The sequence below is a fragment of the Argiope bruennichi genome, chromosome 7 (genome assembly GCF_947563725.1).
Source record: "Argiope bruennichi chromosome 7, qqArgBrue1.1, whole genome shotgun sequence".
Lineage (NCBI taxonomy): Eukaryota > Metazoa > Arthropoda > Arachnida > Araneae > Araneidae > Argiope > Argiope bruennichi.
In genome coordinates, this window is record NC_079157.1 from 90,252,828 (window position 1) to 90,268,576 (window position 15,749).

At 26.1% G+C, this 15,749-nt stretch overlaps 1 protein-coding gene across 5 annotated transcripts in view; it reads left to right on the forward strand.

The window, feature by feature from the left end:
- LOC129975036 (cytokine receptor-like) overlaps window positions 1–15,749 on the forward strand; it is a 354,502-nt gene that overhangs the window by 321,907 nt on the left and 16,846 nt on the right. For 4 of the 5 annotated variants that reach the window (XM_056087902.1, XM_056087904.1, XM_056087905.1 and 1 more), the window contains 3 exons: window positions 10,042–10,219; window positions 13,182–13,475; window positions 14,086–14,218. In XM_056087902.1, the coding sequence (XP_055943877.1) occupies window positions 10,120–10,219; window positions 13,182–13,475; window positions 14,086–14,218 (527 nt within the window). In that variant the 5' untranslated portion in view covers window positions 10,042–10,119. Of the gene's footprint in view, window positions 1–4,163; window positions 4,526–10,041; window positions 10,220–13,181; window positions 13,476–14,085; window positions 14,219–15,749 lie in introns of those variants that run through there. The other variant, XM_056087903.1, reaches the window with a different exon arrangement.

Genomic DNA, 15,749 nt, shown 5'->3' on the forward strand with positions numbered 1-15,749 from the left:
ATCTTACACAAAATGACGTGTCTTGATTTGTTACTTAATTATTAATTAACCAAACTAGTTAATTCATCAAATTAAATTTATCTAATAAATTGAATGAATCCTTTTCCTTATTCTAATTTCAAGCCTAAAAATATTTTAACATAATATGACTAGAAAAAAATGGCCCTTTAAAGGGTTAATTTGAAAAGGTCTGATTATTGTTATTAGACATATTGAACTTTAGAACATCTGTTTTAAAACTCTCATGATTGGTTCAATTCATGCTGTATCAGTTCAAGTCAACTGCACTGGTTCAGTTTAATTTTGGAAATCATTGTGCCTGTTACCATTGGATATCAGCGAGAATGATCTCCTGCGATCTTTATCGTATTCTCTTCAATAAATTTTTATTCCCCGCATAAAATTGCGGCCCTTGGGTAAGGCTGCGAATACTTTGCATGGCATTGTTGAACGATAATTATGAAGTATAGATTTTTGGCGTGGATATATCATTTTTATTGAATCTGGCGCGAGAATTTGTATTTTAGGCGCCATTAGCCGATCGATTAACATCGAACTTTGGTAGTCGCAACATTAACATACCAAATTTCATAGCTTTTATGATTTATTGTGTTTACATTCATGCGAAAAAACAGATCGACAGATCGTATACTCTCTGACAGATTTAGCTCGAAATTTGTTAAGAATCTGTATTTTAAATGGTGAACTTGTGTACCATTTTTTTTTTTTTTTTTCAATCTAACTGTTTGGAATTATCGAATTCACTTGTATTCGAATAGCAGACAGACGGATTTCCTGTAAATGGATTTCATTCACAATTTCACAGAAATCAACACTTTTGGTCGTAAGTCCATTTACCAAATTTTATCCGTCTAGGTCAATACTTTTGAATTATCATGTCCATAGACAACGGGCGTAACCCCAAAAATGTATTTTTCGGACTGAAATTTAGAAATTCTTGAAATAACGAGTTCGAATTTGTTGACGATAATAATACTTCCTCCATATATAAAAAGTGACGCGATAGCACTGGATTGTAGGCAATATGCAGTTAATGGTATGCACCATTAATTGCCCTTTTTTTATGTTCCTATCTTTTCCCCTTTGTACTACATATTTTATGTTTTAAGATAATATATTCTGTATATTGCATGATACAAAAATTATTCGAAATGCTCTGCAGGTTTAATCTTTGGTCGTAGAGCTGCCTAATTTGGCACGTAGTTGGATAGTAGATCTCTCTAAAAAGGATTTTCAAAATTTTAGCTAGTTTACTAATTAATTGATTAAAAATTAATCGAAATTTTAACATGTTTCCTTAATGATTAAGTAGAGTATCATTGAAATTTTTTTCCCCATAACTTTAAAAAAAAATATATATATAAACCTATCATTTTAGTTACAACATTTTATTTCTGTGTAATGTTTTATTTAATTTGGATAAATTTTTCGAAATGTATCACGAACGGTTACTGCAAAAGATTTTTACCATTTATTATCGAAATGCTCTATGCAATTTTTAAATCGGCTTTCACGGTATAAACTTCAATTCAAAAACATACAAATGTCCATTTCAAAAATATTTAATTTTCATGACTTGCTTTTGTATTTCTGTTTCAAATTTAATAAAAGCATCTAGTATTATTTTGTGATAATTTTATAGATCTATAAAGTTGATTTGGAAACAACTACGAAATAGTACAAAAATGCAGACGATATTCGAGCTGAAGATTCGAATTTGTTTCGTTTGTTTAAACCAATGATTATAGTGTAATGAGATTTGCTTGTAATCGAATATTTCACTTGTCCGATTATTATGTGCTGGAATCGTCGATTTTAGTGTATTTTGCTTATTCGCCATCTTGTTTTAAAAGCAATGATTTTTTTTTTTTTTTTTTTTTTTGTATATGCAAGCAGAATGTATAGAATTAAAAAAAAAAAAGAACATTCCATTCTTGTTCGTCAAGTAAGTGATTTATATAATTTGCTGTGACGTTTATTGCTAACTTATATACGCTGTACATTCGTGTAACTATTATGAATTCGTCTAACGATTGACACGTTTTCGTGCGATAAGTGTTTTGACACCAGTATCCTATATTCTTCATTGCTAACTTCTCGGCGCAAAAAATGAAATAAAAAAAAACTAACGCTGAAAGGAAGGTTTATCTCCATAGAATGCAACTCATTCAAAAAGTTATACAAGGAACAGCATGGGAATTAGTTCCTCTTTTGAAGAGGAACGGGGGGTTGAAGAATGACCTTGAAATTCAGGGGATTTGAAGGGGGTGCATGCTGAAGTATCCAATGGCTTCTCTGCTGGTCAGTATTTTCCCCGCCAGAACGAGTTTTCTTTTCAATTGTGCTCTGTGGGGAACCTATAGCAGATGTCCCCATTTCTGTCGAATAGAACTTCCACTCTGCGAAATGGCTCTGACCAGAGCTAGACTTATTTTTTCACTTGCCTTCTAAGCAGCGTCGTCAACATCGATCCTCCTGAAAATCAGAAGCGTTATTATCTTGCTAGTTTTCTGAAATGTTTTAGAGTGTCAAGGTGAGATTTTTTAAAGCGTTACTTATTTTTAATATTTAATTTTAGTTAATCGATTTATTAAATGTACCCTTTAGCATTTAAAACATTTCGGTTTTCATTTACTGTGAGTTGCAGTCCGTTTAGGAGCTTATAGAAAATATTGGGAATATGTTATTTTTCATTCAGCCTTCTTTAAATGTTTTTAGTATTTGAAAAGGAAATTGTTTGGAAAATCATCGTAGTTTGAAATATTTCATTAACATTTGCTGAATAACTATTTTAAATTTTTTCTTTTGTATCTTGTTTTTTAATTCTTCTGTTTTCATTTTATTTTCCAATGTTTCAGTCGTAGCCGTTTCGGCTGAAAACGGCATAGTGACTAAATGAAATGCCTAAACTATATGAAATTAAAAATGTTGTTTAAACTGAGAAAATTATGAATGACCAAGCACACGAAAAAAATTATTCTTGATAAATATAATAGTTTGATTTTAATTCTTAGCAGATAATTTAAAATTCTGTATTCTGTCTAAAATAATTTTAATTCGCAGATAAATTATTTCAGTCGTCTTTTTTTTTTGTGTGAGTGTGTGTGTTTAGAAGGGCGGGGGGGGATAATGCTAAGTCTCAGGCAGTGTTAGAATTTTATCTCTAGCGGGTTTTTTTCTTTAAAAATAAAAGGCGACAATTGAAAAATTATTTGTTTTCTTAATATTTTTAATATTAACGAATGCTTTAATCTTTAACAGAACTTAAATGAACATGATAAAATCTTAACTCTAAATCAGTCCAATAAAATAAATCTATTTATCAAATCAGAATCAGTAACATTCCTATAAATTAAAATATTCGGTAATGATTTTTTTTCAATCTTATGTTTTTATTTTGTAGATATTTACGCATATAAAGAAGGGATTTTTAACATTTGATTTCTAAGATTTAAAAAAAGAAACTGCATTTTTATGGCATTTTTAAGATTTGTTTTGTTGTATTATTTCTCGATTTTAAACTATTTCTGAAATCCCAAATTGAAAGAAGAAAACATAAAATATACTTTTAATTGTATTGGATCATCCAAAGAGCATTTTATTTCTCGACATGTTACGGAACTATTTTTTTTTCTGCTGTTTGCAACTACTGCCTTTTTTTCCCCCAGTTACATAGGCTCCATTAAGCTCAATGTACATTTGTTGTTTCATTTTAAAATTCTAATTTTAATCTTTGAATCGCACGTTCCCATTTTGACCTTTTAAGATGTTTCTCTGTTTCATTTGCACAAGAATCTGTTCTTTTTTTTGTTTTAATTCTTTTCGCCTTTCTCTGTCATGAGTGATAATTCCAAGTTATTTTTTTTGTCTCATCCAGCTTTTTTTTTTACTTCTCCGAACGAGTTTGAAATATGAACCTCGATTTACGGCTCTCTGTAATGATTTCTTTAGATAATCTACAGAAGAAGAAAAAAAAAAAATTGTTTTCATTCGTTAGGAGATGAAATAAAATAGAAGGCAGTACTTCCGTCGACAGTGTTCTGGTTGCCGGCAAAATAGCTCCGCCTACTTTCTCTTCCACCTCTCCCCTTCCTCGTTGCTCTGTCGTCGAATCGCCGTTTCCCCTCAGTTAGTGAGCGGGGCGAGTTTGTGACTGAATGTCGTGTTTTCTGTGTAATAGCGGAATTTATGAAAGATGCTATTACCCCTTAAATATCTGTGCTGTAAACAGGAATACTATCGCGATTCAGTGCAAGACCCCAAGGATTAAATCATTCTTCTGTATCAATTCAAAACATCTCAACGATAAAGGGGAGAAACCTCGGATTATTAGTACCGAGTTCTGTGAAAAGTTGAGTGGCATGTGTGTTATCGTTTGGTCGTAGATGGCTCGGCTAGCATTATTTGTGTGAGCAAGTGGATGGTGTTCTGTTGCGTGCCGGTGGATTCCGTTGATTTTTTTTAATGTGGTCCGTTACTACTATTGGATATCTCAGTAATCACCGTAAGGATAAATTTTTATCTGTTTCTATAGTTTTAAATTTGGCATAGTTGATTTTTTTTATGTGTTTTACATTTTTTTTGTCGCTAGAAAACGAACATGTGAGATCCTAATTTCAGTTTTATTTTGTTCTATATAAATCTATAATATAATTTTGATAAATAAATTCTACCAATTAAAGGATAAAAATTAAGTAATCGGAAGCTACAAAAATTAAATATTTTATTTTTAAAAGTAATAAGAAAAATAAATTTAGAAAAAAGAGAGCAAAAATAGAAATTTTAACACCATGAAATTTTTTTTTGAGTGTCCGGGATTTTAATGTTGATATTCAGTTTAGACTTTACAATATTGTTGACTTATTAACTGATTTTTTTAAATAGTTGACACTAAATGAAGAAATAAAATAAAAAAAGCTATTCAAAGTTAAAGATCCCTTGGTATTTATTGCAAACATTGTAAAGAGATCTAAATTCTTCTCATTCTGTCTGTAAAAGTTTAATAGTATTACTAACAAAAGCATTAAAACTTCTGTAAGCTGTCATTTGAGATTTTAATAAAAATAAATAAAAAATTATTATTCAATTATACGAAGGAATAATCTTTTTATTATTGTTGCAATTCTGTTAATCTAGTAATTACTTAAAAATAGTATTTAGTTAATGCCAGAGTTATTCCTGAAAACGAAATTGGCTGATTTAACTTTAAATAAATACTGTACATTGTATCTTAAAGAGTTAAAGGGAAGATCTCACATTAATGAATACTTATGATATTACATTATTTTATAAATTAAATTATTTAAACTTTTTTTTTCATTGTCAGATGATTTCTTTTCATTACTATTTGTTTAAAACAGTGTAATAAGAAATATGAAAATCCAATTTTGAGGAGATAAGTTTATGTCTTTCATTAACATTTAGAATTTAATCATTAGAAGTAAAAATTAGTAGAACTTGGGATCATGACTATTAGTGCTATTTTTATATTTTATCATTCTTATTTCGTTATTAATTTATTTGATATAAAGTATATTTATGGAAATGCTTTTATAAAAATTAAATGGGATCAATATGCTTATAATACAATAGGCGTTTATCTAGTCATTGGATTCTTTTCAAATAAAAGTTTAGGATTTTATCTTTATCTCTTCGAATTATATGTTTATTAAATTAAATGTCTAAATGTTATTAAATTTTTTGCTATTTTGGTTTGTAATTGTAATACAGACAAGAGAGAAAGGATTTCTTAAGGAAAGTGGACTTTGTATTTGATTTATCTATCTATACTTTTTACTTATTATTTATGTTAATAAAATATATGCTAAATTTTTTTAAAAATTGCATTACACCGTTCTTTAATATATGAATAGATGTACTAAATATTAGCAGTTATTCATGTTCAGTAAAAGTTGAATTGCATTTTTTCCAAGGGTTTAATCTAAACCCAAACTTTTAATAATACCAACTATGTGTGAAATATATTCACAATTGCAATTTTGTTCTTTTTATATGTTGGTTCATTTTTCTGTTAGATATAATATGTGAAGTAATTGAATTAACTGAGTAGCACATTAAATCTTTCCAGATAGAAAGTAGTGAAGTAATTCATTTAAAGTGCAGTAAATAATAAACTTTAATTTAAAATGAGAGTTTCAGTTTTATTTTCTAGAATATTGTTATCAGCAGCATTTGTGAAATTGACAGTAGAGGGAAAACTATGATGCAAGTCATTTTGTCTAGTTAAATAATCCAAAATATGATCCCATAATATTTAAAATAATCAGTTCATTTGATAAAAATTTTGTTTAAACATCATATTGTCATATTATATGTTTAATAATTGAATTTTAGATTATTGTTTTTTAATTCTAATTAATTGTTCTCCTTGAACAAATATCTTGAGAACTGCTAAACTATATATTTATTAAATGACTTTTGATGTAGGAAATTTATTCTTGCATCTTCTGTTCCAATTTCATCCAACTTACCTGTCTATTTTAGACAAATTCTAGTATAAGGACATCCTCTTTTTCAGTTGAAGCAATAAATATGATTCTATTAACTATCTCCTTGCTCCAACTTTCGTAAAATAAATTTATAGTAATATCTGAATTTATTCAAATATTTGCATCAATTTTAAAATATGGGTATTATTACTAATTTATTTAAAATGTGCTTTCGCTGATTAAATTTATTTTCATATTGCTTTTAGCTATCAAAATGAAAAATCCTGTTTTAAAATAAGCATATGAGAAAAAGTATAATTTTTTGGTAAATGTTATCAAATATTAATTGTAGTATAATTATTTAGCAAATAATTTCAATGCATTACATCATTTATCTTTTATACTTAATTTAGTTTAAATTTCACTCAGTAGTACTTCAATATAAATTCAAATAAATAATATAAACTATCATTATTTTGATGAACAGATTACTTCTGCTTGAGGAATTGTTTGTTTTGTTATAAAATTTGATGTTTATTATTTTCTTTAATTGTTAAATGAAAACAAAAAGGACCTTTTTTTATTTTCCACCAAAATATTCTTCCCCTGCTGTAATTTGCATTGAAAAATATGAATAGACCTGATAAATACCTTATGAAATTGAGATTTAGTGTTATTTGAAGCCAGAATGATTTTTATAATCTTAGAAGGATTTCTTAAATCATTAATATTCCATTGAACACTATAATAAGTTTTATCTTCTTTTGTTGTGTTCATAATTTTTCAGAATTGGCCCAAGTTCTATAGTACTTTGTAACCAGTGCTATTTTAATGGATATAGCCCTAATTGAATAACATCTGAAATAAATTATTTCTAGATATTATGGAATTTTAATAAATATAAATATTGTTATTTTATATCCTAAAAAAGTGTGCAGCCGTTTAGCAAATTAAATTCTATTTTTTATTGAAATTTTAATTTCATTTTGAAAAAGATTCCATTTCTGCCTAATTCAGTTAGCTAATGATTTGAAATATTAATTTCAAGAACAGTTTTTTAAAACCTTGATATAAATTCATGAAATTGCTTTGCTTATTGTTTAATATAAAAATAGTAAAACATCTTTCAGATAAACATGGAATTTTAGAAATTAAAATTCTAAATATTTTTAATTCATCGGTCATAAAAAAAATGTAAATTGTGAACTGCATTAAAATTGTAAATATTTAATGTACTTTATAAATTATTATCAGTTAACATCAATGTTATAATTTATAAGTGGAAGAAATATATAATTGAAAGATACTGAGCAGGATAATTATTTTATCTGTAATAATTATTTAGTATACAAGATATTAAGGCCATTCTGTCATCTGTAAAATTTCAATGTAAGTCTGCACTATAATTACATATATTGTTCTTTAAGATACAAAAAAAGACTGGAAGATGAATTGTCTTTTAATGAATGATAATCATTAATAGTAATGAGGAACCTCTTCTTCTTCAGCTACTTCCTTATTTGAAGAATGTTTGCATAATAGAAATATTATTAACCTGAAAAATTAAATGATCTTTCTTTCTATTTAAAGTTATATGGAGGAATGTGAATAAAAATTATAATTAGTTTCATCAAGCATTATGGAAATTTTAACTAGTTCAACAAACAAGCCATTATAGTTATTCTAGAATATATATTTAAATAAATGTTAATTGATATTGTAATAATTTCTTGAATAGAATATTTTGTTTTGGTAGTTATAAATAATATTTTTTTTATTATTATTTAAGGAATTCTTGGTGTTAATTATTATTCCTAAGATATTATTAATGGTGATTTAATATTTTTTCTCTATGGACTCACAAAGATTGTACCTTTATTTAATCATTAAAGTTTAACTTTAAAAGGGGGGAAAAAGATATTCAGATTTTTTTTATTGGTTAATTTTTCTGAAGCTAAGTGTTGTTCACTGAAATTCTAACTTTTATGAGATGGGTTCATTTTTTATATTTAAATAATTATTCTTTGTTTTGACAATTTACGGTCTCTTGGAAATTACATTAATTTTAAATTTACAGTCAAGAAATATGCAAAAATAGATGTTGATATTCATTTATCTTTATAACATTATTACAGATAATTAAATATTTATAACATAATTTATAATATTTAAATTTTTAGTTGAGCTTGTTAGTTGTAAAGAAGACATTATTTTTTAAATTTTGTTTCTATATAAAGTAAATTGCTTTCTAAGTTAATGATAAAAATGTTAATAACTTTATCTTATTATGATCTTAATACAAAATAATTTTATGACCTAAATGATGCAAAACCATGTCATCTTTTCTTGTGTGTGTGTGATACAATTGTAGTTTGTATTTCTGATTATTGTACCTTTAAATATATCATTAAAATTATGGTAATATCATCATTATAATTAATCAAAATGTTTTTTAGTACCGATGATATTAATAAATGATAAATCTTTAATAATCCCTTCTATTTAATTTTTAATAATAATACCATGAATTTGTCAAACTTCCAGTTAAATTCATTGTCTGGAAAGTAATATAGTAATAGCTGTTCCCAATTCTATTACATTCATCCCTTGTACCGAAAAAATATATAACTTCTTTTATATTTATCTGTAATTATATTAATATTATAGAAACATATAGGCAGTAGTATCAGCAATTACAGACTTCAGTATTTGCTCTGATGATAGACAACTTAATGTTAATTTCTTCTGTTTTCCACCATCATACTAAATTTCTTCTGTTTTCCACCATCATACTAAAAACTTATTGTTAAGAGTTGAAAAATGCATAATGGCACCAACTAGTTCTTTTTTCAACTCATTGTATTCACATAATGCAAGCATATACTCAAAGGATAATCATTTAGATTGATACCTGACTATTAAAATTTTTTAGTTTGGTGCTATTTTCATGCACTTTTTATTGCTCTTACTGGATTATTACAATTCTTTACACATAGTATTTATCATAATAGTAAATGATTCATGCAATGATAGATAATTTCTTGATTGAATTAATATTTTCTCCTATGAATTGATGATACACAAGCTTATTTACTAATGCTACAATAATTATTTTTCTGCCTACTCAGATTAAGGAATTATGTATTTATAATGACTTTTTTCCTTCTGTTATTTCCATTGCTGAATAAACTATATTTTGTATAACTATGTTAATTCTTTTAACTTAAAAAAATATAATGTATTTTTATATGGCATTAAAACACTATTTCCTGAGAAAGCTTTTCTCCCCATTTCGTGCCTCAGCTGTAAATTTCTTTATTTCCATTTTTTTATTTGCACAATTTATTTAAATATATTAAATATTTTCATATTAGATTGAAGATAGCTTTTATCAAGTATAAATACTGGATGAAATTTTTTTAAAAAGTGCAATACCTATCAAATAAGTGCCATATGTAATAGCAATTAAAGATGAAATAAACTTATTTGACATGTCCCCTGGGTATTAACTAAAGAAAAAGTATCATTTATTTTTTATTGAAAGAAATTTCATAGTATGTTTTTCTTTTAGATAAAGCAGATTTTACTGCTTTTTCCCAACTGTCTGGCAGCAGTTTTTGAAAATGGCTCCGGAAAAGCTAGCATAATCATGAAAAACGTTCTGTTTTTTCTGCTGGGTGTTTCCATCCTGCAGTGCTGCTGCATTGGCCTAGCAGAAAGCTGTGACATATTCGAAAATCCATTGGGATGTAAGTAATTGTTTTGTCTGCTTTCATTTGAAGATTTTAATTTTTAATTTTTTTTTTTTACATACATCTGCTTAGAGGAGGTTAATCAATATCGTATGTTTTGCTGCAAAAGGATATAGTTACACTATATTCTATATTATTTGATATTTTGCGTTCTATATTTTTACCCAGTGTTAAATTATACCTCTAACTCAAGTATTTTTATTTTTCACTTGTAATGAAAATCTGTAAAATTATTGACATAGGATACTATGAAGAAAAATAATTAATCTTTTGTAGTAAAACTCTATAATAAAAAAAAAAAATCAGTAGACTCTTAAAATAGAAAAGGCCAATAAATATAAAGAGGTTAAAATTTAATTATGAGTGGTAGCATTGTTGATTTGCTATTCTAATTGATGAATTGTCATTACATTTGCTGATCATATTATGTGACTGTTTTAGCACCTATGTTTTGAATAACTTTTTTTTTTCAGCGTTTACCAACACTATGAAACCTAACCTTAAACATACATTTTAGTGAAATGAAAATTTCATTTCACTTTTGTTTTTCTTATTGAATTAGATTGTAACATGGAAGTATAATGGATATTTTAAAATTTAGATTACATTAAACAAATATTGAATCTTAAAATTATTGTTTGACTTCTGTATTGTTTATTATGAATTTCTAAGTATTAAACAGATATAAGAGTTTTTTTTTTTTTTTTTTTTTAAAGATTATATGTATTGTAGCAGATTAATGGCAATGAATTTTGTTACTTGCTTATTTCCAGCATCTTATTTATAGGACAATTATATTTCATTTCTGTGACTAAACTAATTACATTTCATTATTTCTTTTCACTTTGTCTAACTATATATCGAAACAAACATATATGGAATTCCTTAACAAGTTTCAATTATCATACATCAACCTTTAGCCAGATTTTGAAGCTTTAGTGCCCTAATTTTGAATTTTCTTCTCCTTTTGAATTATTTTTGAAATAATACGATGATCTTAAAAATGATTTTATAGTTTGATATTTTGCTATATTTTAATTATTATAGTTATATATGTTTTTTAATGATGTACTGCCTATCTTTTTTATGATTCCTCTTTTTAAAATTATGAATTAAGTTTTGTTTCACAGTTATTTTAATTATGTGGTTTTTAACATAATATAAAAGAAATTTACTGAAACCTATGCTATATATGTTAAGTACCTGCAGGTGAAGCTAGAGACCATTTTTTAAATTGAACTTTTTATTTTCTGAAAGCTTTCTAATAAACTAGTTTTAAGGAATCCTTTAGTTTGATTGATTTGCCTACTGTTATGTTTTTATTTTATATCATCGTACACATAAAGCGTTTAATATATCTTAAAAATAATTTCTTCCCAGAAGTTTTGTTAAAGGAAATTTTTATGCCAATATAAGTAATTATATATTATTGTAAAAAATGTCCCTTTTAAATATTATATTGTATTTTTATAATTTTGTCTTTTGATTTGTTACTGCAAGCTATGTAAGCATATATCTCTTTCTAGAAAGTAATTATCACCAATCCTTTATAAGCTAAGAATCCATGTGAATAGTTAATTGCAATGAAAATGAAAGGTGTGATTCAGAGTGAAATTGTTGTAACTGTAGCTGAATTAAGTGATTTATTTTCATACTTTTTTTTTCTTTTCTAAATAAAGTTTTTTAATTAATTTTAAAGCAAAACTTTTAAAATATCAAACAATGTTTTCTACTTCTGCTTTAGAATGGAATAATTTTATTATTTACCAACTATTAAATTCAAAATTTTCATTTTCATAGAGAATGAAATAAATTGCACCAGTATTGTTATTGTTGCTTGACATTAAATTAATGAATTATAATCACCTCAGTAAGAATGAATTGGCATCTTTTTCTGCAAGCCTCAGGACTATAAATAACTGCAAGAAATGGGAGAACTTTCATTTTATTATAATTTTATGACACAGAATACGTTTAGAATTAATTATAACAATTATCTTTGTGTATATCAGTTGAATATCAGTATGTCAGTTATCTTTGAATGAATTAAGTCTAATGTTTGTTTGAAAAAATAATTCTGCATTTTTTTTACTCACACTTTCAACTTGAGCTATTGCTAAATTTAATACAAACGAAGATTATATTTTTTATTATCTCCTATCATGTAATCAAAAAATTTGGAATAATCATGATCAGAAAAGACATTTTGTTAGAAAATTGTTTCTTCATAATTTATATGTGCATGTAAAATTTTGCATTCAAAAACTTGCCTTCTTCATGTTATGTTGTTACTTTGTTTATAATCAGTGTGTTGTTATGTTGATTACTTTGGATCATATTTTGAATACTTTATTTTGATTTCTCCTTCCCTTTACCATGCACATTCCATAATTTGCCCTTTCAGTCACATCTTTTGTTCTTAGAGACCTTAATTTGCAGCAGTAGTTGATTAATCCACTGATATATTTGTTTTTGTCAAAAATTGTGAAGTTATTTATTAAATCGTTACCTCATGGATTATTTTCTTCCTACTCTTTCTCTTGAAATATTCTGTTTAGAGCTTAGAAAATAGTTTTAAAACTATTTAATTTCAGTTGTATCACACTTTTAAAAAATGAAATCTTATAATCAATTTTTTTACTTGCTTTCTAATGTGCTAGTGTTCTGAAATTTTGTAGTATTCTGCGTTCTTGTTGACAATATGCTGTTTTAATATTATTAGAAGTTAATCAGGTAGTTTATTTAAAGTTTGATTCTGTAAGGATGAAATGAACCAACTAGTAATAAACCTGACTTGAAAAAGCGATCACAAATGTCATAATATTTACTCTAAGAAATTATTAATTACTCTTTAAACTTGAAATTATTTAAAATTAACATAAATTTCTACTTCTTAGTATATTAGTAAACACCTGGTTTTAATACCTATTTTTTTTAACTAATTTTCTTCTTGCTTTAGCTGTAACTCCTGATCAAGATGTTAAGATTGGTTCACCATTCACATTCCGCTGCACACTTTTTCCCGAAACAGTCAGGAATCACAGTGTTACATCTGCTGATCTCATCCTAAATTTCACCGATCGAACTTCGCCTGTTGTAACATTGACTCCAACATCTATTATTGATGAATTTACTGTAGAATATGCTGTTGAAAATGCCTCGTTTAAGGAAAATGGAATTTATTCGTGCTATGTGCCAACTCTCACAGAGAAAACTCCTCAGTTGGTGTGCATGTCTAGTGTATCTGTTGGCTGTAAGTATATTTTATGTATCTGAGTTGTATATTATATGTATATATGAATAATGAAATTATATTTCATGTAAGACAGCACAATTTTGAAGCCTGTTACTGCTTTATTGATTTACTATAATTTTATAGCTTTTACATTTTTATAGTGTTATCTAGTTTTTTTTTTTTTTTTTTTTTTTTTTTTTCTCCTTATTCAAATTTATTATAATAAATTTTTTCTTCAGTTCTGTAAAAAAAGTTTTAAGTATTTAGAAATCTATAATGGATTAGAGTTAATGTTTCCTACCATTTTAATCACTATTGAGTTCTGTATTTAGTAAAAAAGGAAAGTATCTAATGAAAACTTTTATTGGTAATAATATGTCTGAACCTGATAGTTAATTCCATTATTATTCTTTACATTAATATTTCCAAGTTTGAAAAAAAGCTATTGAAGGCAAAATTGGACAGAAGAATATATGAACTTTTTTACTCCACAATCTCAGATCTTCACATTAATCACTGTTCAAATACATAATATAATAATTGGGTATAATTATTTTGTGTATTTTCTTGTTACAATTATAAAAAAACATTCTATTATTATATATTAATATTAAAAATATTCTTTTAGATCCACCTCTTAATGCTACGAATTTCACCTGCATTAGTTTGGAGTATACCAACTTGACTTGCACCTGGAATGAACCTGTAAATAATGTGAAAACACAATATATTTTGCAAGATTTGCTGCATGATAATAAATTGTAAGTTCTTATAATTTCCCCCTCTTTATTGCTATATTTTTTAAACAATATTCTAAGTATACATATTCATTAAAACTGTAAAGGCTGAAAAATGCATTGTATACTGGCTGCGATTCTGAAAAGACCTTATAATCTCAGAAATGAATTCATACCTCGGAGATTGGGTGTAATGGGATAACAGATAGAAACCAAGTAAATTCTTATTGAATTCTGTCATTTGAATTATCACCCTTTAAAACCTGATTTGGTTTAATGTTTTTCTGTATTTATTTAGTTAATTTAGTTTTAAAGTACAATAAAGGGAATTTAGTTTAAAGTACAATAAAGGGAAGTATTTTTATTACATTTTATTTTACATATGGTAGAATCTTAATTAGATAAAATTTAGATAGTATATTCGATAGCAAAAATTATTGATTGATTTTTTTCCCCTTTTGCATTCTGTGATCCACTATCTTTATCATGATAGTTCTTAATAAGTAGTGCACTTAAATTTCATATTTAATTTTTGAAAAGTAAAGTCAGAAGCCATTCTATTTTGTTAATCATACTGAATTTATAATACTAAAACATTTACAAATCTTTATAAAATTTTCTGTTGTGGAATGTAAATGGACATTGGCAATAGCTTTGCCTAGTTATGGTCTCTGAACTTAAATCTATTGGGTTGACAGTTTAAATCTTAGTTTTTCATACTTCTTTAAATTACTATTATTATTATTATTTTGTTTATATATTTAACAATATTTCAGATTAAAGATCAGTATTATAGTGAAGCTGTTTAAAAATTATGTTAGAAAAAGATCCTCTCCATCCATTAGTTATTTAATATTATTTATTTCAATTTATATATTATATTGCCTTATAAACTTAATTGTCTTTGATTATTTAAAAAGTCTTTTTAAAACCAAATGTTGCATTCTTTGAATGCAACACACAGTCACTTAATCTTTTTTACAAAATACCATTAATGAATTCCTATTCTTGATAGTAATATGAATACTCAGGTTTTAATTTTTAGTTAATTTTTAAAGTTCAAATTAATATTATTTTTCTTTTGTTTAATTTTGCATGAAAATCTTAGAATTACTTCTTTTATTTATACAAATGACAAACAAATGTAGCTTTTAAAAGTCAATTTCTCTGAATAAAGGTGTCTATTTAAAATCTATTGCATAAATATTTCAAAACAGTTTTGAAAATACTTTCACAGTATTAAATTTTTGATGAAATGCATGTTATTATTAAGTGATTTATAAAGGTGTGGTTTAGTTATGAAAACTGCACAATTGAAATTTAAACTTGCTTATTAGCATGAACATTTTGGATCTTGTGGAACTACAATGAGATAAATAGTTTTTTCAGTAATAATTATAATTGCTATAAATTAATATTTTCACTCAGATTATATACTTTTCTTATTTTACTGTAATAGCATTGTTTTTATTGATATTAACACTGTCACAAATATTTAGGGATTCTTAATTATCTCATACTGCATGTTATACGTTAATTCATCAACTCTGTCTAA